The sequence below is a fragment of the Panthera tigris genome, chromosome D3 (assembly GCF_018350195.1).
Source record: "Panthera tigris isolate Pti1 chromosome D3, P.tigris_Pti1_mat1.1, whole genome shotgun sequence".
Lineage (NCBI taxonomy): Eukaryota > Metazoa > Chordata > Mammalia > Carnivora > Felidae > Panthera > Panthera tigris.
In genome coordinates this window covers 18,552,499-18,578,411 of record NC_056671.1, presented here as the reverse complement: position 1 = coordinate 18,578,411, position 25,913 = coordinate 18,552,499, and the positions used below count along the sequence as shown (strand labels likewise).

The 25,913-nt window shown below is 48.5% G+C and overlaps 1 protein-coding gene across 1 annotated transcript; it reads right to left on the bottom strand.

Moving 5' to 3' along the window:
• Positions 1–2,695: 2,695 nt before the first annotated feature.
• LOC102961148 (trichoplein keratin filament binding) lies at positions 2,696–18,149 on the bottom strand. The gene is made up of 13 exons (XM_042962148.1): positions 17,991–18,149; positions 16,278–16,471; positions 14,852–15,062; positions 14,202–14,258; positions 12,437–12,505; positions 11,593–11,766; positions 10,335–10,447; positions 10,122–10,188; positions 9,030–9,202; positions 8,092–8,173; positions 6,073–6,258; positions 5,351–5,494; positions 2,696–3,962 (listed from the first exon to the last, which is right to left on the bottom strand). Exons 2-13 carry the CDS (start codon positions 16,469–16,471, stop codon positions 3,930–3,932), a joined length of 1,503 nt encoding a protein of 500 aa, XP_042818082.1. The 5' UTR covers positions 17,991–18,149; the 3' UTR covers positions 2,696–3,929.
• Positions 18,150–25,913: the final 7,764 nt, after the last annotated feature.

The following is a 25,913-nucleotide window of genomic DNA, read 5'->3' as shown; positions in this document are numbered from 1 at the left end:
TCCTCAACAAAATATTAGCAAATCGAATCTAACAGTGCATAAAAAGAATTATATGCCAAAACCAAGTGGGATTTGTCCCAGGTGTAAAGGCTGGTTCAACATTCAAAATTCAATTAATGTAATCCATCACATCACTAATCTAAAAAAGAAAAATCACATCATATCAAGATGCAGAAAAAACATTTGAAAAAATTCAACACCCATTCATAATAAAAACTCTTAGCAAATAGGAATAGAGAGGAACTTTTTAAAAATGTTTTATTTATTTATTTATTTATTTATTTTTAATTTTTTTTAATGTTTATTTATTTTTGAGACAGAGAGAGACAGAGCATGAATGGGGGAGGGTCAGAGAGAGAGGGAGACACAGAATCTGAAGCAGGCTCCAGGCTCTGAGCTGTCAGCACAGAGCCTGACACGGGGCTCGAACTCACAGACTGTGAGATCATGACCTGAGCCAAAGTCAGCCGCTTAACCGACTGAGCCACCCAGGCGCCCCTATTTATTTTTGAAAGTATGAGCGCGAGAGGGGCAGAGAGAGACACACACGGAATCCATGAAGTAGGCTCCAGGCTCTGAGCTGTCAGCACAGAGCCTGACACGGGGCTTGAACCCGTGAACCGCAAGATCATGACCTGAGCCGAAGTCAGATGCTTAACTGACTGAGCCACCTAGGTGCCCCTAGGGGAACTTCTACTTGACAAAAACGAAATAAAACAAAACAAAACAAAACTACAAAAACCTACAGCTAGTATCATATCAATGGTAAGAAACTCAAAGCTTTCCCACCAAGGTCAGATACAAGGCAAAGATGTCCCCTCTCATCACTCCTTTTCAACAAAGTACTGGAAATTTTAGCTAATTCAGGAAAAGGAGAAAAGGAAGTAAAAGCTGTAGAGATTGGGAAGGAAGAAATAAAATTGTCTTTGTTCACAGATGACATGATCATCTCTATGTAGAAAATCTGAAAGAATTAACAAAAACACCTCCTGGAACTAATAAGCAATTATAGCAAGGTACAGGATACAAAGTTAATGTACAAATATGAATTATCTTCCTACACATTAGCAATGAAGAGGTGGAATTTGAAATTTAAAACACAGTACCATTTACATTAGCACCCAAAAATGAAATACTGTAGGTATAAATCCTAAAAAAAAAAAAAAAAAATAGTATAAGAGCTAGATGAGGAAAACTACAGAATTCTGATGAATGAAATTCCTGAAAAGAAAGAAATGGAGAAATATTCCATGTCCATGGATAGTAAGGTTAAGATGTCACTTCTTCCCAACTTGATCTAAAGATTCAATACAGTCCCAGTCAAAATCCCAGCAACTGGAGCACTTGGCTAGTTCAGTCAGTGGAGCATGCGGCCGACTCTTCTCGGGGTTGCAAGTTGGAGTGCCATGTTGGGTATAGAGACTACTTAAAAATAAAAAAATTCCAGCGAGTTCTTTTGTGGATATTGAAAAAATGATTCTAAAGTTGATGTGGAAAGGCAAAAGACCCAACATAATATTGAAGGAGAAGAACAAATGCTACTACCTGACTTCAAGATTTACAATAAAGCAACAGTGATCAAGACAGTGGTATTGATTATAGAAGTTTGTGGTATTGGCGAAAGAATAAACAGATCAATGGAACAGAGTGAGAAGCCCAGAAATACACTGACATAAATACAGTCAACTGATCTTTGACAAAGGAGGAAAGTCCATACAACAGATGGTGTTGGAACAACTGGACACCTACAGGCCAAAAACACATGAATCCAGACACAGACCTTACACCCTTCTCGAGAATTAACCCAGAATATGTGCTGAATGAGCAGAAAGAGTGAAAATACAAAAAATAAGCATTTTATCAGTAGTGGCTTCTGCACCATCTGTTCTAAAGGAACTGAACTGCGCAGAAGATCTGTGAAGAATAACCTAAGAAATCACTAGTTTTACAGGGAGTAGAAAAAGGTGCTTAAAAACAATAAAGGCGATACACATACGTAATCACAGCACAAACTATACATGAGACAAGAGGACTGTGTGGGCTATCCTGGGAGCTCTAAACTTAGAAACAATTATTTTGGCCGAGGTTAGGAATTTTTTTTTTTTCCTTTAAAGAAACATTTATTTTTTGTTTCTTTCTTTTCAGAGATAGATAGCAGGGGAGGGGCAGAGAGAGAATCCCAAGCAGGCTCCCTGCAGTCAGCCTGGAGCCCAAGCAAGGCAGGGCTGGATCCCACCAACCAAACCATGAAATCATGACATGAACTGAAACCAAGAGTCTGACGCTTAACCAACTGAATTAGGGTAGAGAACCAGCACAACACAGATTTTTAGTGCCGATAAGGAATATTACCAGCAGGCTTCAAAAACAAGATATTCAAAGAAATAAAAAATATTCAGTAAATATTTATGTTCTTATTTCCCATCTGTCCACATCTACTCTGTACTGGAGCTCAGACAGTATAGGATTCCTAATAATTCCCTGTGGTTTACTTAAAAGAGGATCCAGTGGAAATTGGAGGGGAGACAACACCACTTTCACAAGAAAAATGAGTAGAACCAGAAAATGTGAGCAGTCATAGAAAATATGGAAAGCTGTAGGAGAGATGGATTAAATCAGTAAAAATCTATCATTCCATACAACCCACTTTGCGATAATTAATACAAGCAACAGTAACAAAGTCTGGAAGCCATGCTGTCAGACCAAAACTTTATTTCACGATAAACCAACATCTGAAATGGAGGAAGCAAATATGAGCAAGCATAACGAAAGTGGTGCTCAGGGGGTCCTATCCAAAGAAATTCAAGACAAGAAAACGAAAAACAGATTAAGGATGCAGTTTGCTGCTCCGTTTGTTTTTATAGCACAATGGATGTGAAAGGCAATGCAGCCTTTACACTCAGGATTTTTAAAAAATAAACTCTGGTTTTTAACAACCTGGCACACAGCCCTATCTATAATTAGCTATAATTTACTGAAATGTGGAACCTTAAATACAGTATAATGAAAACTGAAACCTCAGAGGGAGAATATGAAAAAAAAATACAAATAAAAATAGGGTTATTGCTGCAAGGAACTTGTAGCTATTTGTAGAGATTAATCTAGAACTGTGTCACATTGTTAGAACAGTGGGAGGAGAAAGTTCTGGCCGATCTGGTTGAGTGTGATCTAGTCTTCAGGCCCCGTGCCCCTTCCTCTGGGCACATAAATCCTACAAGGCTGCCTGTCGCTGAGACCTTCCTCCAAGACACAAGAGGTCCAAAGTGTCGTGCCAAAACGTTAGCCAACCAGGTGGCCTTTTGAGGCCCCCTTTTGGGGCTTAGTAACTAACATACATGTTGGGATCACCACACAGAGTGCTCCATGGAAATTCCACCACGTTTCCTAAAGGAGGAAAGACCTATTTCTCGACACCCTTCCGGAAAGCATCCGTGGAGCACATCAGACTGTCTCAGAGTTCACAGCTTTTCTTCTTCCAGAAAATAAGACATGATCCTTTTGGGGCCACTAAATTAATAAACTGTGAAAGAAACTGAACTGACACTTAGGAGTCTGTTATCGACAGAACAGTGAAATTTAAGTGGCAAGTTTAAAAACTGAGAAACTTTCCTCATTTCTCCAGCTGGAGTCTTTACTGGAGGTTGACAATTATCGGTCTCTCATGGGACTGTGTGGCAGCACTCTCAGCATGTGACTGTAAGAGCCCCTTTCTTGGATACGAAAGGCAGGAAAAGGCCTCCTGCTGGGTGCTGCATGTCTATAGAATGCTGGCTGGTGAGGCCCTTGCTCTGTTTGACTGTGGACCCCAACAGGCTCAGTGAACCGTTACACAGCGACCCGAACACTCGAACCGAACACCGTACAGCTGTCTGGTGCCTGCATATCAAAGGCCTCAGGGACCTCACTCTGTGCTTCCAACACCAACAAAGTCAGTTCCAAGCAATTCTGGGATGTCCGTAGGGCTGAGAAAAGAAAGAAAACAGAAGCCTGATTAGATCAGCAGTCTCTGGAGCATTGGGAATTGATCCCAACCGAAATAAGAGCTGAAAGCCTGGTATAGTTAGCTGTTTTCATTTACAACTGAGAAAGCTTGGACCCTAAACCACAAATGAGGTACTTTATTACCTTTTTTGTAACATTTCCACATGTGCTCCGTGAAAACCCGATCTTGAGGCACTCAATGATCCCTGGTCAAGCGAGCTTACAATTAGGGTGAGGCAACAGGAAACCATATATCCTGCCCTAGGACACAGCCCACAGCTCCTGGCGTTGATGTAGAATCTGACTTTACATGTCTATTATGGGACTGTGCGTCGCTGAGACCTTCCCAAGACATGAAAGGTCCAAAGTGTCGTGCCAAAATGTTAGCCTGCACCTCAAGAGCCCCAGCCGGTGAGGACAAAGCAGTTCTGTGGCAGGTGAAGCACCTGCTCTGTCTCGTGGGCGGGCTTCCCAGAGTCACCTGAAAACAAAGGAGCCAGCCTCTTCGTCTCGCAGCACGTTGGAGCGCCAGGGTGGCTGAGCGGCCCTGGTAAAGGAGGGGCAGGCGCAACATGCCCGCCGGGCCCTCCCCCAGCTCCCAGGGGCTTCATTAGTTACCAGCTCTCTGGGAGTAGGGGGGCAACCCTCGCTTCTCTGTGCGTCGTGCACAGGGGCCTCTCACGTACTTCTGAGGACAGGGAAGGATGGAAGAGGACAAGAGGATCAGGGAGGGGAGGGGCAACCAGAGGTGCTGAGAGGAAGGGAAACCAGGCCCCTGCTCGCCTGGGCCCCACTGTCTGGACAGCTGCCTCTTCACCTCTCCCCTGCCGTGCCAGAGCTCTTAGATGGCTCCTGGTCCCAAACAGGGCCAAATGACATGCACCTCAGCAGTCAGGGCCCAGAGTAAAATCTCCTCAAGGGGGGCGCCTGGGTGGCTCAGTCGGTTGGGCGACCGACTTCGGCTCGGGTCACGATCTCGCGGTCCGTGAGTTCGAGCCCCGCATCGGGCTCTGTGCTGAGAGCTCAGAGCCTGGAGCCTGTTTCGGATTCTGTGTCTCCCTCTCTCTCTGACCTTCCCCCATTCATGCTCTGTCTCTCTCTGTCTCTAAAATGAATAAACGTTAAAAAAAAAAAAAAAAATTAAAAAAAAAAAAAAAAAATCTCCTCAAGGGCCGTCTGAGGCCAAAACAAGGGCTAAGATGTGTGTCGAGGCTCCCGACTGGTCGAGAAGGGAGAAACACAAGAGAAGAGGAACGAGGGAGGAATCTGAGCTGGCTGGGAAGCGGAGCTTAGGACAGGGCTACAAACAGGCCTGGGACAGCAGGGGCCAGGCTGGGCGCCAGCAGCCTGTGCCCTTCAGACTCCTTACCTTGGGCCAGGAGCCCTGCTTGGCCATCATCTTCACCTCCTGCTGCAGTAAGGCGTCAGTGAACTGCTCTGCCTGCCTGGCCTCCTCTTCCTCCTCTTCCTCCTGCTGGTCCTCTTCCCATGCCCGCAGCTGGCGCTCTGCAACCTGGCCACCAAGAACAAAGTCAGCCGGGACAGAGCTCCCTGGGCAGAGCCCTGCTTCAGGTCACGAGGGAAAGCCTGTGGATCTACCCCAGTCAGAGAATCCAAGCTAAGGCACAGTGATGGCAAGTACAAGAGGGAAGGGCACTGATGAGACTGGAAAGGTTGCACGCATGGTAACGTGCAGCTTGTGAAAAGCTCCAGGTGTGGCCACGTGCTTGGAAGATTCTGTGTTCTCTACCAGGTTCCAAACTGAACAGAGAACGGTGGCCCAGCGAGCCACATGCCTGTGGAGGCAGACAGGAGAGGGATAACAGGTAGGCACAGCAGCCTCGCTCCCACACACATGGAGGACCTGGAGTGGCGCCGGAACGAATCAGGAGGGTCGGGGTTTGAGCTGGAAATGAAATGGGTGTGCTGAGCTCACAGATGTGGGCCTCTCGGACAAGGTCTTAGTGCCTGGATGTGGAAATACGTCAAGGGTGCCCGCATCCGGTGCCATAACGGTGCAGAGGCCACAGCAAGCGGCCTGCCGCTCACATTCCCCTGCTGAGGCTTCCTCCCCCACCAGGCTCAGCCCACCTGGGCCTCCAGCTCCTGTTTCCTGGCCGATTTCAGTTCTTTGCTCTCCTCTTTCTCACGACGAGCTGACTCTCTGACCTCCTCAAGATTTCGAATAAGTTGCTCCCGGTGTCTCAGGGATTCCTCTTGTGCCCGTCGGTTTTGTTCAAGCTTTGCTTGTATTTGTTGTTGTCTCCCGGTCAGAACCTACCCTCAGCAGGAAGGCAAAGGGCAGATTTCAGTTCGACTTAGCAGTTCCCTATTCCACAAGCTGTGGACAGGCTACAGCTGCCCCAAGACCCAGCCTCGTCCTCAGCCTCAAGCCCGAATACCCCACGTGAAGGCAAGTCAGATCACAGCAATGGCCCATGCAACGTCAGCCCGGCTTCCCACCCGTCCCCACCACACAGAAAATGCACACAGACCACGCGTTAGGGAGAGACAGCTGGGCACTGACAAGATCCAAGGAGGCGGATGGAGCTCCCTCCCCAGGCACAGAAACAGCAACAAGCTTGTGAGCCTCACTCCCTATCGGTAGGTTCCAGAAAAAGAAAGAAACCACAAGCCACACAGATGACCGGAAGTAATCTGGGTCATCCCCTCAACCTTCGGGCTCTAAATACTTGCAGAAACCTTGCTGGGCTTGAAACCTGGCCACAGCACAGGATCACATCTAGAGCAGTCAGGACTCAAGAATCAAGAACGGTGGGAAGCCACTTGCCGTACCCAACAGTTATGCTCCCGGGACAGGACACGTAAAATGGCCACAACTAGGAGGAATTTTTTTTTTCATTTTCAAATTTGTATTTAAATTCTAGTTAACATATAGTGTAATATTGGTTTCAGGAGTCGAATTTAGTGATTCATCAATTACATATCACACCCAGTGCTCAACACAAGAGGAACGTTTTTAATAGGGAAAATCAAAGGTGTTGCAGAGTATTGGTATTCACAGAAGGGAGAGAGCCCCACTGGACCGGACTTCCCACGGATTCCAAAATGACATGCAAATATTTCCATTTTTAAGCCACTTTAATTTTCAATACATGGATAATGAAAGATTTTTTCTAAAAGATTTCTTTAAAAAAAAAATTTTTTTTTTTAAGTAATCTCCACACCCAATGCAGGCTCAAACTCATGACCCTGGGATCAAAAGCCACGTATCCTACCAAATGAGCCACCCAGGTGCCCCTCATTCCTTTTAAATTGGGGTACATCTTAACGCATTACTTAAATACTGACAAGTTGTGTTCTTTCAAGAGTCCACTTCTGGTTATGCACCCCAAAGAAAAAAATCCTAAATAGGATTTTTTTTTAGGAAATTTCCATTTCCTAAAAATGGAAAGCCTTATGAACCAAGATGTTCACTGCAATGTTTCTTGTAACACCTCAGGAATAAATCAGAATAAAAATCAGAATAAAAAGAACACCCACAAGAGGGGAATAGGAAAAAAAAACCCACAGTACACCCAACGTGATACATTAAGTGTGATATCATCAAAATATCTACAAAGGAGATGGAATAGTGCATTAGAATGCTGGAACTCAACAGATAGTATAATAAGGAATACGCAGAAAGACATGTTTGCACGTTTCCACACAGAGTGGAAGAAACAGAGTAACAGCGACTATGCAAATAATGGGGACCTGGGTGACTTTGTTCTTACTTCCTGTACTCCTGAATTTTCTTCTAAAAAGCTGATACTACTTTCACAATGACATTAGAAGTCTATTTAAAAGGAGCGTCTGGGTGGCTCAGATGGTTAAGCGCCCAACTTCGGCTCAGGTCATGATCTCGTGGTTTGTGAGTTCCAGCTCCACATCAAGCTCTGTGCTGATAGCTGGGAGCCTGGAGGCTGCTTTGGATTCTGTGTCTCCCTCTCTCTCTGCCCTTCCCCTGCTCATGCTCTGTCTCTGTCTCTCTCTCAAGAACATCAAAAAAAAAAATTTGTTTTTTAAATAAGTCTATTTAAAATAAGCAGAGAGGCCTGTGTTCCAGACCATTTGGCAGGGTCAGTACGCGCTCGCAGCCAGGATTACCTCGCTCATCAGTCTGTCTCGTGCGGTCCTCTCCCGGGCCCACTCCGCCTCTCTCTTTTCCCACATTTCCTTGGCCTCTTCCCTGGGAACACAGAGTGGATGACAGCAGGCTCCTTGCCACCACTGATGGCAGATGAGAACTAAAGACGTGACAGGGCTCCAGCGCATCAGGTACACACGTTCCATAGGGCCAACCTTCAAACCCACTTCTGCGTGCAAACTCTTCACAGTTTACAACTCTGGACTAGCTCATGGAGAGTACTCCTACAGGAAGTACTTTAAGTTGCCTGGGTTATGCTCCCACCTCCTTACAAAACACAACTGTGATGGCTTGCACCCAGGCCATTTAGACACCATGGCAAATGAAGCCACCAGGACCCTGGAGAGGCAGAGGAGCCCTGCTGTGCCTGAGCTCTGTCACTTTGCTCCTGGGGTCACTGCTAGCTCGCCCTGTGGCCTGAGGCAAGTCAGTGACCTCCTCAAGTGACCTGAGTACCTACCCTGCGGATGGATGTCAGGATTAAATAAGAGGTGGATGGTAAAGCGCTCTGCACGGTGTCTGACCCACAAGAAGTGCCCAATAAATGTGACATGTTATTCAATTTTTTCAATCTACTAGATTTTTAGGATCCAGACCCATTTAAAAAAGACCTAAGAAGCATTCAGCATCTCCATAATTTGTAACAATTTCCTTTCAAATTTCTAAGATCTTAAATGAACAGATCCTTACTCTAAACCCTAGTGATTTCCACCTTAAATAACAAGGGAAACACCCCTGCAAGCCGGGTCTGCTAGCAAACATGTGCTCCTCCCCATGGGCAGATTAACAAGGACGGATGCTTCAGTGACAACAGGAGACCCTGGTGGTGGCCTGCGGAGACATAAGGGACCAGAGCAGAGGCTGGGAGGGTCCAGCCCAGGCAGGCACCGCCTCTCACCTCAACAGCAGCTGCAGCTCTGCCTCCCGCTCCCTCTCCAGCTGCAGCTGCTCCTCGATGGCCTGCTTCATCCACGCCGCATCGGCCACGGCCTGCTCCCTCCTGGCCAGGTGCTCGCGCTGGTTCTCATCCTCCTTCTCCAGGAGCGCTTGCAGGATGCGCTTGTCCGCCTCCTAGAGGGTGGAGGAGGAAGCGCGGTGGGCGCCCCTCTGCAGCCACAGCACCCCCCCCACCCACCGCAGCTCCCACAGCGCCCCCTTTCTGCACTCAGCACTGACAGCAGACGTTCGTGATGCTTCCAAAGCTTCCCTACATAGAGATGGGAAGAGTCAGGGTATAACCACTTAGGAGTGGTTTAAAATAATGCAGGAGAGGCCCCTTTGCCACCACGCACCTGTCCCTGCCCTCGGACATGCCTGGTAGCACAGCTTTTGAGAACACGGCTGGACAACAGTTTCACTTCTAAGAATATGGACTAGAGACCCAAAGGCACAAAACCAAATGCACAAAATGCTCACTGCAGAGGCCCCGTAGAGGAAAAACAAAAATGACCCAAAACGCATCTGTAGGGAACTGGCTGTAGTGGACATGTCCATAGCGAGATGCAGTAAAGAACAAGGGACTTGGGAGGTCCTGGGACGGAAAAATGTACTCGGGAACAGCAGTGGCGCTGCCACCCCTGGACCACCCTGACGGTAGCAGGCAGGGATAGAGGTAGGCGGGTTCCCTCATTCACTATCCCTGTCCCCGTGTCACTAGAGAGCCCATCGACATACCTGACAGGAACACTGAGCAGCCAGTAAAAAAGAACAAACTCATTCCAAGGATTTGAGGTTTACTGTTAGGTGACTGTGCTGAGGAATGCCACTTCAGGTTTTAAAGAACCCCACCACTGCCCTCTGTGTGTGCTGGGTAAATGTATCTAGAATACACAACAAAGCAGACCCCCCTGGGGAGGGGTGGGGGTCGCGAGCTCATCAAGGAGGAATCTCCCCTAGTGTGTTATTCTTGCGAGAACGCACTCATTCTGAGCGATGGAAAGCATTTTCTTCCAAAAAGGGTGAAAGAAATGCCAGGCTGACTCAGACTTACCAGTTCCTCTTGGATCTGCTGTGCACGCCTATTGAGTTGCACGTTATACTGATGTCTCAAAAAACGTCTAGAAAGGAGCAAAATACGGTCTGCCTTCAGTGTCTTATGAACGATTAGCGGGGGCCAGATAGCTACTTACTACAGATCTTTCTGGTTTGGGACAGCAATGCAAGTCTGAGAAAGCACGAGGCTTGCCCGTCTGGGCACACACACCCCAGCTCCGCCTTCTGCCGGAAGGCTGCCATCTGCTTCCTCTCTTCCTCCAGCCTCTCCAGCTCCCACCGCTGCTTCAGCAGATTCTCCTGCTCCTTCTTCAGTTTGGTGGCCTGTGGTGACAACAGTGCACCCAGTTAAGGTCATCAGAAACGGAGCTTCCTTCACTCTTCGTGTGCATTTTCGGCAGATGCCAGGCAACAGGGCTGGCCCGGCCACCTGGTGATCAGAACTCCCTCTTACCTCTGGGCTCTGAGCCCTTGGCCCAGCGCACTCGCTTCCTCCAAGAGCCTTTCCCAGGCCTGTGGACAAGGATCAGATCCATGCTCCATGCTCCTGCAGGACCCTGCACTTGTTCACATCTTCCTATAACTTAATTCCCTTCCGCACCTGACATGGTTCCTGCCATGAAGGCCAGGACCGTGGGTCTTGCTCACAGCTGTATCTCTAGCACCCAGCTCAGTGCTCAGCATCTAGCAGATAGTGGGCATTAAGGATCTGGTTCTGGAATCATTTGGGCCTAACGAAGGACGGGCTTTCCCTCAGCCAGATGAGAAAATCTAGCCCAGGTATCTAGCTCAGGGAGACTGCACAGTATTCTCAGAACAGCCTCCGAAACCAAAGACCTCATGGTTTATGCCTTGAGATCCAAAACATGCTAGCTGGGGAGAGCTGTAGCTGCATGCTAGAACATCAGACTAAGTCAAGTCTACTTAGTGCACTGGATAATCCAAGTTCCTTTTTTTTTTTTTTTTTTTTTGGTATAAATTTTGAGAGCGAGCACATGTGAGTTGGGTATAGGGTCAGAAGGGCAGAGAGAGAGAGAGAGAGAGAGAGAGAGAGAGAATGAATGAATGAATGAATCCCAATCAGGCTCCACGCTCAGCATGGAGCCTGACATGGGGCTTGATCCCACAACCCTGGAATCATGACCTGAGCCGAAATCAAGAGTTGGACACTCAACCAATGGAGCCATCCAGGTGCCCCAGGAAAATCCAAGTTCTAAGAAGGCTCTCACATAGAGCCTAAAACACACGTAAGAGAACAGCTATTAGCTCCATATTGTGAACATTCTAGGATCTGGACGCACAACCTAGGGGGATGGAAAAACCACGGCGAGGAGTCTGTGTCCGAAGGGAAAACCCAGCAGTGTTGCATTTCTTAGAACCACCCCTCCCCAGTATGGTCTTTTTGGTGCCGCTTCCTAAATGCCTGCTTTATAACGGCAAGCGGCTGCAGGAGGAGGCCATGCCCTCACCTCCAACTCCCTCAGCTTCAGCTCCTCCACCTGCTGGAGCAGCGCCTCAGCCTGGAGTTTGCCCTCCAACCGCCTCTTCTCCTCTTCTGCTTTCATCCGCTCCAGTGCTTCCCTTCGGGCCCTTTCATATTCATTTTCATACCGTTTGTTCTCTTCCTCTTGGGTGGCTTCTTGCTACATGGGGTCAGATGAACGCAGGAGGTCAGAATCTGTCACATAGCCAGCAAAGACCCAGCTCCCCGCCGCTGTTCCTCATTCCAACGTGTCTACAACAGAGGAGGTCATGCCACTTTTCAGCTGCGTGACCCCGGGTGAGGGTGCGTCTTCCCCGGCTCTGTTCTCACAGTGGGAACCATGGAGTGATCCTTCCCTCAGAGGTGATGCTGGGGAAGTACTCAGCACGGTGCCCGGCACAGAGGAGGGGCTCAACAATGTCAGGATCCCTTCCCTTCCAAAAGTCTCCCCAGTGAACCCAGAGGCAAAGCTGTGGGTTCACGGAGGTGTGGACTTTTGTCCCCAAAGGTGCTGCTGTCAGCCCGGGTTGAGAGTTTATGATGTGTGCTACATCAAAAGAGACTGCCAGCAGCAAAAGCGACCTTTAAGATGCACCTTCCACCTGCCAGTGGCTGGCCACTGGTGTTATTCTGCCCTGGGGATGATCGGAAAGGATTCTCGTACATGTAGGAGCAACAGACGTCTGCTTTTAACGTGTTAAAGTTAACTGAGATAAAGTCTGTTCCTGGACTGGACTCATTAACATCCAGAACGAGACAACTTGAGAGACCCGGAGTCACAGCACTTCCACCATGCCATGTAGGACTATTTCCAGAGTCATATATCACACCTGTTTTTTTTCTTCTTTCTGCATTTTCCAAGAGTTTATCACGTGCTCCTTGTGAAGGGCTGATTCAATCTGAGGGTGAGAAGGCAGAGAATGTTCATTTCCTCACTGGTTCATCCGACAGATGGACGCTGCGGAGCACAGTGCTACGCCCTGGCAGGTGACCAGAAGTTCCCTAGGCAAGGACTCAGAGGGGCCCAGATATCTTACAAGGGAGCACAAGATGACCCCAACATATACATTTGGAACGCAACTCAGTTAGTAAACCAAAGGACCAGGCAGTTTGAAACAGATCTAAGGAGTTGTAACAAAGGAACACGAACTTTTCTCCCAGTACCCTGGGGGTTGTGCAGGGGCAGGTCAGCAGACGCTGGAATGGAAATACGATCTCAGAGGCCACCCCTGGTTGGTCTGAAGCATGCCAGGGCCCAGAACAGCAGGAGCTGGGTGAGGGCCAGACTCAGCCTTTTGCCTGGCTCCTCGAAACATCCTCTGCAAAGCGGTGGCTGTATAAACATGTACTCCCCACAGCAACAGATGTAACACATTTGGGGTTATTAAGAAGAGATACGGGTTTAGCGAATCTGTTGGATCAGAAAATGAACTGGAACTCTATCCAAAAGCTTTTGTTTGGGAAATTGTTTATAAAAATGTTTAATCTCTTTCTCAACTTACAAATGTAAACATCCGCAACTAACTTGAGTGTTCTAAATAAACATTTCTGAGTAAAAGACTTTGGAGCACCCACCTAAACGCTCAAATGGCCAGGGAAAGGAGACCTCCCGTGGCTTAGTGCTAACTGCACAAGGCTCAAAAGCACCAAATTGTTCTATTACTTAGTGGCTGGCAATTTTCTAAATATAATTACAAATAAATTAATGCCACCAAACATATACGCAAAATTTAAGTTAAAATACATCAATGAAATCATCACGGATCATCTTCCTCTAGCCCCGTCTCCACAGAATGATGCCACCCAAGCCAGACCGCCCCCCACCTGCCCCAGGATCTTGCATATTTGTCCTCCTTTCTCCTGCCACCCTGTTCTGGTCTCCGCCGTCACTGCCCTGGTCTCACCACCCCCTGCTCACCTCAACACTGCTGCCAAAACTACTGCTCCCTGAAATGCGGCCAGGGTGCCGCCACAGCCCTGCTGAAAATCATCCAGGTGCTCCCCAGCGCTTCCAGGAGAAGGCCACACAGGGCTGGCTGGGGTCCAGGCCCACGTGCCTCACCAGCCTCAACTCTTGCAGCCCCTGCTCGCCATATGACATCACAAACTCTCAGCCACTCATCACTCCCTGGATGCACTCTGCTCTCGTGACTCCGGCCTGCTCCTCACTCAGCTGCCTCAATCTAGAATGTCCTTTCCTCACCTTTACACCATCAAGTTAACACCCAAGTCCTTCCAGGCTCCTCCATCCCCGCAACTCCTCTGAGATGCCGCTCTGACCCACAACTGAGCTGGGGGCACTGCCCCAAATGCCCATCCTCCTGGGCCTTCCCAGCCCACTGCAACCCACACTGGACCGCAAGCTCCTAAGAAGGGAGGACCCCAGCTAATCTCCACGTGCCCAGGTGCTGGACCATGTGGCAAATGTTCAATAAGTATTGGCTGAACACCCAAGAAACCAGATCTGCATGTGGCATCGTTCAGGTGGCCGGGGTGTTCTCTGTTCCGCCCCAGCAAGAGATGCAAGTTCAAAGACAAGAAGAGAAACATGATTTTATCTACTTAGGCAAAGCAAAGGATCTCGCTGGTTTTCACCTCTCGAAGTTTGGGGTTGTTCTTCTTCCAGTGTTCATACAGAAGCTGTTCGGCAATCTGTCAAGGAAACACAAAGAGGGAAGCCTGATGTCACTTTTCAAATTCATTCACATTTTGGATAACCCACAGTGGCGGTCAGCTGAGGCGGAGAGCCCCTCGGCTGGCATGCTGTCACTGCGCCTGCCCTTCGGACCTACTGCCTGCCTTGCATCCCCGGCTCTGGGAGACACCAGAGTGGAACCAGACAGCTCTGACAAATGACTCCCACAGTGGTGATGGAAGGGCGCCAAGATCTGATGCTACAGATGGGTCCCAGATGTGACAATCTGCTTCAAAATATACAGCAGGCTTAAAAACACAGACTGGGGCTCACCGTTCCCCACAGCCACTTGGAAGATCAAGCATACCAGTGCGCAGCCTGCTGGGGCCACAGGACTGATATAAAGACAAAGGACTTGGATGTAATGACCTGAGGTGACTCGTGCAAAACCCACGTGGAGAACAACGTAGCACAAAGCACCTCGCCCTGCAGGCTCTGGAGTTTACCGTTGTCTCATCAGACCAGTGTGCCCAGGGACCCCGTGTGTGTGTCACTGACGGGCTGGGGACGCTCCTGCTCCGTAGGCTCCAGAAGGGCTAGGAGGAGTTACCAGTTTCCTTTGCTCTTCTCGGGCCGACTTGAGATCGCCATGCCGCTCTCGGAGTCTGCCTTCCCTCGCGTCCATGCTTAGCCTTAGCTCCTCCAGTTGTCTGGCCAGCAGGGCCTGCTCCTCCAGCAGCAGCTGCCTCAGTCTCTCCCGCCTGGCTTCCAGCTGCTTCCGCTTCTCCTCCTTCAGCTTCTCACGCTGATAGGCATGCATGCTGGGTGAGAAGGAGCCCTCCCCACGTCAGTCACGCTACAGCCACACGCGGCACTCTCTGCTGTGCAGTAAGAGAGGCTGAGGTGGACGTGACGGGGTGACACGGTAAAGTGTCTTCTGGCTAAAGTGAAGACAGCGGGTCACAGACCACCGTGCACGACAGAATCTTGCTTTTGCCATAAGAAAATGTACATTGGGGGCGCCTGGGTGGCTCAGTCGGTTGAGCGTCCAACTTTGGCTCAGGTCATGATCCCATGGTTCGTGAGTTCGAGCCCCGCGCTGGGCCCTGTGCTGACAGCTCAGAGCCTGGAGCCTGCTTCGGATTCTGTGTCTCCCTCTCTCTCTGCCCCTCACCTGCTCATGCTCTGTCTCTCTGTCTCAAAAATAAAATATTTCAAAAAAAAAAAGAAAGAAAATGTACAGCGGGGGCGCCTTGGCGGCTCAGTTGGCTGAGCATCAGACTTCGGCTCAGGACATGATCTTCCTCTCTCTCTCTCTCTCTGCCCCTCCCCTGCTTGCGCTCTCGCTCTCGCTCTCTCTCAAAAATAATAAACTAAAAAAAAAAAAGAAAGAAAAGAAAAAGAAAGTGTACAGTGGTCTCACATATGCATGTGGTAACAGTACTAGCTAGTATTATTTGAGCAATTCCTATACACTAGGTATTATATCTAGGGATAGCTTTCTATTAATCACACACCCAACAAAGTAGGTTCTGTTTTAGCCCCACTTCACTGATGAGGAAACTGAGGCTCATTCATATAGCAAGTGACAGTCAGGAATTCCATCTGGGTTTGTCTGACTCCAAAGCCCATGCTTTTAACTTTCATGTTTTTTACATGTATTTCTGCAAAAATGGATGCGTGTGTGTGCGAATATTTGTACACACACAAATGGGGAAAAGCATGGGAGGACAGGTGTATCAGACTGTTTACTGTGATTCTCTCTGGGGACACGGTGTTACAAGAAGACTTCCAGGTTCTATACATATTTCTTATTGTTTTCTCTTTTTCAAAGCAAATGTATTATTCACTGATGATCTTTTTTTTTTTTTTTTTTTTTTTCAATTTTCAGTTGGAAAACATCACCATGCATGCAATCTATGCAACTTCCTCAAGAAAACATGCTGATTAGCCATGGGGTTCTTAGTTCTTACAGCCACATCCCCTGAACAACAAGTGCTTTCCTGCCTCCATCCCATCAAGGTCACTGCCGTTACCTTCGCTGGTAGGACGTCTTGGAGCTCCACTCCGCCTGTTTGGAGCTACAGATATCAGACATCTTGAAGTAGCGGCTGTTCTGGTCCCACTGCTGCCGAAGCCGGGCCTCCTGCTCTCGGTGTCGCTGTCGGGCCATCTGCTGGTCCAGGAGCCTCCGGCTGCACCATTGGGAAGGCAGCGTGGGGAGTGCCATCTGAGGAATGGTAGCAATGGTAGGAAAATGAGCCTCCTGCAGCCCCCTAATGAGTGGTCCTCATCCCCTGGCTGCTCCCTGGAATCACCCCACTCCAGACCAATGACATCAAAGAAGTCTTAGCTCAGGCTCCCAGGCATCACCATTTTTAATTTTTTTTTTTTAAGTAATCTCTACACCCAACGTGGAACTCAAACTCACAACCCTGAGATCAAGACTAGCATGCTCTTCCCCCTGAGCCAGCCAGGCACCCTAGGCATCAGCATTTTAAAAATCATGTGCCATCAAGTCTGCAAATCATCACTGTTTTTAAATTTTTTTAGAGAGAAAGAGCGTGAGCCGGGGAGAGGGTCAGAGAGAAAGAGAGAAAAAGTCTCAAGCAGACTCCATGCTCAGCACAGAGCCAGATACAGGCCTCCATCCCACCACTCTGGGATCATGACCTGAGTGAAATCGTGAGTCACATGCTCAACAGACTGAGCCACCCAGGTGCTCCTGCAAAGCATCACTTTAAATAAGCCTGGACTCCACTCAGCTGTGAGCCAGACATCAAGGGCGCTACAGACAAAGACCGGGAACCAGTCCTAGCAATGCTGGACCAAGCACTTGGGGCTTTCTATGCTCCCCACAAAGTAACAGGAATAATAATCTCAGGAACAAAAAATGTACCAAGCTCTTGACATATATGAATGATCTTTTTCACTGTTATAATCACTCCATTATTTGGCAGGTGAAGAAACTTAAGTTCGAAATGGTAAAGTGACTTGCCCAAGACCACAGAGCCAGGAAGGAGAGGCAATAAAAGAGGTGGGATCCTAATTCATATCAGTCTCAGGCCAGAGCCCAGTCAAGAGTCTGCCTGTTGGGACCAACAAGCCCTGGCTCTGGCAGCCCCCAGGGAGCAGCCTCGCCTGCCCTCATCTTACAGATGGAGAAACTGAGACCCAGGAAGAAATCGATTTGCCCGGGTCACGGAGCAAATGGGGCCATAATTGGAGACTTGAAAGCAGAGAGCAGTCTTACTCCGTACACGTTCCCTGACCCCAGAGCTGTCCTCCTGGGCAGGGTCTACACTGTGCCTGGTTACGACAGTGCTTACGGAACGTCTGTCTGGGTCCAGGCCAAGCCTCAAACTCAGTGCTCAGACCTGGGGGGAAATAATCTACGTCTATGGACCAAACGTGGCCCGCAGCTGCCCCTTTATAACCTGTCTTAAACCTGTGGCGCGCCTGACATGATTTTTTCCTTGCCCTGCAAGCCGCCCGCGGAAAAGCTTTCCGCCGGGAATCAAGAAACAAGACTCCGATCCCGCATCAGTCGCATCCTTCACGCAGCCTTCACATCCACGTACGCTTTGCAGAGCAAAGCGTCGGACCCAGAGTGCGCAGGGAACAGTGAGGACTCGACGGCCGGTCCCCCGGCGCCCGCCGCGGTTCCCGCCAACACCGGGCCACGGCGGCCGGGCTCCGCGCGTTCCGGCCCCCACGCCGGCTCCGGCCGAGCCCAATGCCCGACTCACGTTTCTCCGCGCCCCGGAGTTCCCGAAGACTGCCCCCGCCGAGCTCCCGCATGCCCCAACCAAGCCCGACAGGTCCCGCGGCCACGCTTCCGGGGCCGCTCAGCACCAACTCCGGCGGTTTCGCCGCTTGTTGCCGGGGCAACAGACCGATGACGGAGCGCCGCGAGGGCCAAGCCGCCTCCAACGCGATACCGGACGCTCAGACAGAAAGGAGGTTGTGATTTTTCTCTGGCGCCCTCTCGTGGGGGGAGGGAGATCAATCACAAACGTCGCTGGTCCCGGAAACCAGCAAGGAGGGTAAAGGCATCCAATCACTACTCAAAATTCAGGGTGGTGGTTACCTGGAGTGTGTGTGTTGGAGGTGGGGGGGGGGGGGGGGGCGGTGAGGAGAATGTAGGTGAGGGTGGAGGGAAGTCAGGGGGATACGACAGGGGAGGAGAATATAAATCAGTGGTTCTCAAACCTGGCTGCACACGAGAATCACCTGGGGAAGGCTTAAGTCTAGATGCCGTTAAAGAAGTAAAAATAAATAAATACAGACCAAACTGCAGACGAGTCCCATCAGGTTCTCAGGGTGTCAGAGGTTGTCTTAGCTCCCCAGGGGCACTCAGTGTGCAACCAGCTCGGAGAACCGCTGGCCTAAATAGATACACGTTATTGGAAACGATTGTCTTTCGCTTGGTGGTGAGTTCCAGAGTGTTGGTTCTATTGGTGTTTTCTGACCCACATGTGTTACACGTATTGTTTTATGTGTGAAAAAGATAATTAAGGGGAACCTAGAGCATGCGACTCTTGATGTCAGGGTCATGAGTTCAAGACCCACGGTGGGTGTACTTAGTTTTAAAAATTTTTATTTTTTAAATAAGTTTACCAAAAAAAAAAAAAAAGATAATAAACTTCACTCATTCATCCTCTTTTCTTTCATTTTCCCATTCTTTGTATTTAATTCCCTTCATTCCTCCCTTCATTCTTATTCATCTGTTTTTTCTGGTGCGGTGAAGTATCTTGTTGAACACTTTGGCCTCTATTCCAACCTCCGCCAAGCTACTTGTGGGGTCTTGGGCATGTCACTTCATCTCTCTGTGAAATGAGAATATGAAAGTAATTGAACAGGGATACCATTAGACCAGGACAGCCCTGATGTCTTGCTTGCTTAGGACGCAAACTGAAACCTAAGCCAGAATCAAGGCCCTAGAATCTGAGAATATTAACGTTTATTCATTTTTGAGAAAGAGAGAGCTAGTGCGTACAAGTGGGGGAAGGGCAGAGATAGAGGGGGAGACACAGAATCCCAAGCAGGCTCCAGGCTCTGAGCTGTCAACACAGAGCTCGACACAGGCCTCGAACCCACAGATAGTGAGACCATGACCTGAGCTGAAATCAGACCCTTAAGTGACTGAGTCACCCAGGTGCCCCTAGAGTCTGAGAAAATTAAATGTAAGGACAACCAATCACAAACAGCCACCTAGCCTTTCCCAGATAAAACAACTAACCTATGTGGTAGCCAATAAAATGATTTCCTTGCTTTGCTTCCGTGTCTTCTTTGTAAAAAGAAAGCTCTCCCCCAGCTCCTGCCTGGTGGCAGAGAGCTCCTACCCACCTTTGGTGTGGCATCACCCAGTTAAAATATATGCCCAAATAAACTCTTGAAAAATTAGAATGTGCCTCAGTTTACCCTTGAACAAGAATACCACCAGTGCTGTTGTTTAAGGTTGCCCTTGTGAGACGAAATGAAGTTTCGGTGGAGACCACCTGGTCAATCTCAGGTAAGTACTCTTTTTTATACATCTCCCTTTACTTAGGTGACTCAGGGTCTGCCCTGCCCCGTGCGTGAGATTCCCCAGGGTTACCCTTCTGTTGGTGCCTACCCCTTTGGCCAAGCTCAAGGCCTTTTCCATATCGTGTCCCCAATGGGCAGGGGAGGCAGCTACCCACTGGGGGTCAGTCCAGCAGAAGAACCCAAGACATAAATGCTTATTGGTGGGTCTCTGTGAATGTGGTAGGAACTTCAGAAATAAGTGAATTGGATAGGGGGAGACCTGGCTTCAGGTCCTGATTTTGTGACTCTTGAGTGAGTCCCCTTTGCCACCTGGTCCTAGGTTTTCTTATCTGTATGATGGCCTTAAAGGACCAAACAAGCTCCATTAGTGGGATTCCAGGGCTTAGGGCTTGACTAGCCTGGTCCCCAGGCCATGGTCTCTAGGTCTCTTCTGCTCAACAGTCATCCCCACTGGCCCCCCACTTAGTCAACCTCTACCCTCATGGTTACATAGCTACCTGTAGCTCATTAAGCATCTTTACAAGTATCTTTTCCTTTGATCCTCCCAGAACCCCTGTGAGAGATTTTATCATTCCCATTTTATTTTTTTAAGATTTTATTTTTATACCCACCGTATACCCAACGGTGGGGCTTGAACTCATAACTCCAAGATCAAGAGTCTCATGCTCCGACTAAACCTGCCAGGCACCGTTTATTATTCCCATTTTAAAGTTGACTAAACTGAGCCTCAGAAAGTGGCATCCCTTGCCTGGGGAGGGTGGTGGAAGCCCTGCTCTGATTCTGGGGCCTGGGCTTCCCTGCTGTTGTCTTGGCATCCAGCACATGGTAGGCTCACCGTAGTATTTGTTGAGAATGAATGAGTAGATTCCCTGCATTTGAATCCCTTCTTCTTCAGAAGAAAAGGGGAGGGGCGCCTAGATGGCTCAGTCAGTTAAGCGTCCAACTCTTCGTTTCAGCTCAGGCCGTGATTTCACCGTTAGTGAGTTTGAGCCCTGCACCAGGCTTCGCGCTGGTAGTGCAGGGCCTGCTTGGGATTCTCTCTCTCTGTGTCTCTGTCTCTCTCTCTCTCTCTGCCCCTCCCCTGTTCATGCTCTCTCTCTCTAAAATAAATAAACTTAAAAAAAGGGGGGGGGCGGGAGCATGATATCAAAAGCAAAAAGAAAAAACAGAACTCACGTTGCTGGAATACTCATTTAAGCCTCCCTCCTGCGGGAGTCCTGCCTCCATTCTGTACATGAGGGAACTGAGACCCTGGAGAAGTCAAGTCACTCTCTTGAGGTCACACAGCAAGGACTAGGAGAGCCAGGATTTCCACGCAACCCCCAGAGCTTACGATCCCTCTTCAGACTGCTTTTCCAAGAGCCTGTGACTTGCAGGTGTAGCTCTTAAAAGAGGCCGGCAGATGTGGACCAGCTGGGCCATTTAAAGAGTTCAACGATGTTAAATATTTAGTGACAGGTTGATGACTATGGCCCACAGGGGGCTGAGAGGGGAAATCCAGGCAGGTGGATGCCGTACATGCTGGGCCCTGGGCCAGCGAGGTGAGGAGGGCTGTTCTTGGACTTGTGTCTCTGGGTGTCCTAGCAGGGCAGGAGAAAACAGGACCGGGGAGATGGTGTGGCCGCATGGGAGCAGCTCCCTGTTGGCTGAAACGTGACAGTGCTGGAGGCCATGCTGTGCCCTCACTTAATTAGCAGGTGTCATTGCCAAGGCACATGGGTCTATGCTGGGGTTTCACGGAATTTCAACATCAGCCACCCAGCTGCTCTCTTCTCATCTGGGTTGGGCTCCCCATCCTCCTGGATGCTGAAGTAGACCAGCAGCTCAGAGATCCTGGAGCTACGGGGCTGCCTGCCGGAGCTCCAGTTTTGTGTTTTAATAACAACAACAGGAATAATCATAAATGTAGGTATCTGTAAAAAAAAAAAAGGTGTAAAATGGCATCCACCAGAAACAGTGGATATCACTAGGGGGCAGGATTCAGGGTGATTTGAATTTTTATTTCCCTCCAGGTTTTTGAATTTATGATGGTCGCTGTTGCTTGTGTAATTAACAAAAAAATAAGGCATTGGTTTCCATCGTGCCTTAGGCTTTATGAGGTATTTCAATGCATGAATGGCTTTCAACCTTGGCTGCAGGTCTGGATCACCTAGAGAAATTTTTTTAAATCCTGATGCTTGATCCCGGAGACAGGTTCTGATGTAGGTGGTCAGGGGTGGGGTCTGGGCATCTGTATTCTTTCCCATTTTTGGTAGTTTATCTCTTTAATTAAAAAATTTTGGGGGGCACCTGGGGGGCTCAGTCGGTTAAGTGTCCGACTTCGGCTCAGGTCATGATCTCGTGATTCATGGGTTCGAGCCCCACATCGGATGGGCTCTGTGCTGACAGCTCAGAGCCTGGAGCCTGCTTCAGATTCTGTGCCTCCCCTCTCTCTCTCTGCTCCTCTCTTGCTCACGCTCTGTCTGTCTCTCTCAAAAGTAAATAAACATTGAAAAAAAAGTTTTGGGGTGCCTGGGTGGCTCAGTGGGTTGAATGTCCTATGCTGAGTTCAGCTCAGGTCATGATCCAAGGGTCGTGGGACTGAGCCCAGATTCAGGCTCCACACTGAGCATGAAGCCTGCTTGGGATTCTCTCCCTCTCTCCCTCTCTCCCTCTCGCATTTTCACTGTCTCTCTAAAAAAAAAAAAAGTATCAAATTAAAAAATAAAAATAAATTTCAAAATTTTTTTAATGTTTATTTATTTTTGAGAAAGTAAGCACAAGCAGGGGAGGGGCGAGGGGGGGAGGGACAGAGGATCTGAAGTGGGTTCCATGCTGACAGCTGAGAGCCCAATGTGGGGGCTCAAACTCACAAACTGTAAGATCATGACCTGAACCTAAGTCATAGGCTCAACAGACTAAGCCACCCAGGTGCCCCTAAATTCAAAAAGTATTAATTGACATATGGTTGATACATAATATCATGTTAGTTTCAGGTGTATAACACAGATCCAATATGTAACGAAATGTATATGTAACAAAATGCTCACCACCATGAGTGTAGTCCCCATTTTCGCCAAAGTTATTACAATATTATTGACTGTATTCCCTTTGCTGTACTTGTCATCCCTGTGACTTATTTAACTGGAAGCTTATCTGTACTTTTCATACACTTTAGAATAGTTTTCGATTCACAGAAAAATGCAAAGATAGTACAGAGAGTTCCTTCTTCTTTATAGTCCTTTTTCCGTTACTAACATCTTATGTTCATTAGGTACTTCTGTAGGACAGAAGTCTCACGGGGTTGAGTTCAAGGAGTCAAGTTCAAGCTCCCGACGGGGCTACATTTCCGGAGGCTCCAGGGAAGAATGGGTGTCTTTGCCTTCTTCAGGCTTCTGGAGGCTGCCACATTCCTGGGCTTTCTTTTGTCTTCACAGCCCACAGCCTAGCATCTCCTTCTGCCCATTCTTCGCCAGCCGCATCTGCTCGGCCTCAGCTGGGGAATCTTCTCCACTTTTAAGGATTCATGTGCCCACCTGGATGATTCAGGATAACCTTCCCATCCCAAGGTTTTTGACCTTAACCACCTCTGCAAAGCCCCTTCTTCCACGTAGCCAAGGTAACCTGTTAGGGGGTGGAGATCTTTGGAGGTCAGTATTCCACCCACCACAGGAGGAAAGGGGGACACTTTTAATTATTGTTATTCAATTTCATTTGGCCTTGCTTTTTGTTTTTACCACCCTCCCCCCCCCCCCCCCCCAAATAGTACATCACTACCACATCTCTTATCCTTCTAAGCCCTCCTGGCCTCTGCTTACCTCCTTCCTCCCAGTTTGGAGGTCGTCACCCTGAGAGAAACCTGCACAGGTAAGTCTCCCCTCTTCAGATGCGTGGCCAGGACCTTCCATGACCATGGATGCTCTATTTGTCAATCAGGTGAGCTCATCAGACCCTATTCGAACAGACCTGTTCCTATGTGCAGAGGAAGCTGAAAAATGGAATTCTGTTCCAGAACCTCCCATTCAAGTCGTTCAGCTTGCTTCCACCTGCTGGAATACATTTGTCTGATGGAACAGCACTAACTTTTTTTTTTTTTTTGGTATTCCTTTTATTTTTCAAGGCCAGCCCCGTATGAAGGAAGCAGCCTCTGTGTAGCTCTGAATCATTTCGTGTCACTGAGCTTTAATTTTCCTATCTGTGAAATAGGGATGATAGTACGAATTTGTTATTGACAGCTGTCTTAGCCCAGGGCCAGCACATTGTGGGAACTTGATAAATGATACCTGTTGGTGTCATAGTTGCCCTGATACAATTTTATGCATAGCGCCTGCCTCTGTAAGTGCTGGGTTCATTTCCCCCCTCCTAAAGGAAGGCGCTGGGAAATTGTTACTTATTTGCATACGAGCGGTTGATAAACTCCCTACCATTCCCCCCAGTTTCCCTGCTCAAGCTACACCCTGATTGGGGTTGGGGTATTGCCTTCTCTCTGTGGTTCAGGAGGAAATCCTGATTTGTCTGACCCAACTACGGTGGACCCACACCCTTGTGGGGGAGAGGGGGTGGGGCCCAGTTCTAACCAAAGACACTTCAGGGGATGTCTGCTGGGGGTGGGGGTGGGGCAACTCCTGGGTGCTGTTATATGTGCAAGAGACCTGTGGTACCGCTGCAGCCATAACCCCAGCAGGAGCATGCCACCGACACAGCTGACCGTGACCATCACAGGGCAGGAAGAGAGAAGGGTCGCTGCTTGATGGCGATGTCAGAAACAGAATCCACCCATCCCATGGGCCCCAATCCCAGAGCTTGGTTCTTCCTTTCTTTTTCTTTTCTTTTCTTTTCTTTTCTTTCCTTCTTTCTTTCTTTCTTTTTCTTTCTTCTTTCCTTTTTTCTTTTAAGATCTTTCTTTTTATTACTGTTTTATAGTAAAAAAAAAAAAACAACAAAACAAAAAAACCCACATAACTTGATATCTACCCCCTTAACAAAGCTTTAACTATACGGTACAGAATTGTCGATGGATAAAGAAGATGTGATATATACGTACAATGGGACTCCTTTTACAGGATAAAATAGTCTTCTTGCTTTATGTCATTTTTCAGTTACCAGGAAACATTCCCATCGACAGACTTTTCTAGAGCAGCATCACTCACAGTGCAGTATGTATGTGTATATACATATGGATAACATTTGGGGAGGAGGGCATTAAAATACACTTATAAAATCAACCACGTTAGACATTTTAAAAATGTATTTATTTTTGTTTTAGAGCGTGTGTGCAGGTGGGGGAGACGGACAGAGGGAGAGAGAGACTCCCAAGCAGGCTGCAGGCTCAGCAAGGAGCCTGACGTAGGGTTCAGTCTCACCAACCATGAGATCATGACCTGAGCCAAAACCAAGAGTCAGACACTCAACTGACTGAGCCTCTGAGGCACCCCAATTTTAACCGTTTTTAAGTGTGCAATTCAGTGGCATTAAGCACACTCACAATGTTGTGCAGCCGCTCAGTGTGTGTTTCAACTATTATCTAATATACAAAACCAGGTCATGGAAAATAATAATAATGATGATAATAATAATAATAATAACACCCACGGCACATACCACACTGGAGGCGGGGATGGTTTTTTCATGGTCAAGGTATTGCTGGCCAAAAAAGACACTAGAAGACAAAATATTCAAACACCCCTTTCCCCAGGCAGGTTGGCAGTTTGCTGTGGCCCACACACAGGAGCCAGTGCTGAAAGAATGCCCCCCCAACTCCCAGGGGTGCAGGAGGGGCCTAGAATAGAACTTGAATCATTCAGACTGCTTGCCTTTGCCACGGCTGAATTTCAGAAGACACGCCCACACCCTGTGCAAACAGCAGGCTTCCTGGAAAACAACGCGATGTGCGAGACCTTCAGTTTTAGAATCGGCCTGTAATTCTTGATCCACAACAGCAGCTGGAGAACCGAAGTCAGAGGTTCCCCCCACATCCCCACCCCAGTTCTCCCTGGGCGGGGGTGGGTGGGGGCCCCAAGACCACAGTTGAAGAACCACCTGACCCAGCTTGGTGGAGCTCACCCTTGACTTTACACAGAGAAGGGGAGGACGTACCCAAATGGGGCAAGTGGCAGAGTCAGTGTGTCTTGTGAGAGCAGCTGGTGGCCTCAGCGAGCCGAGAC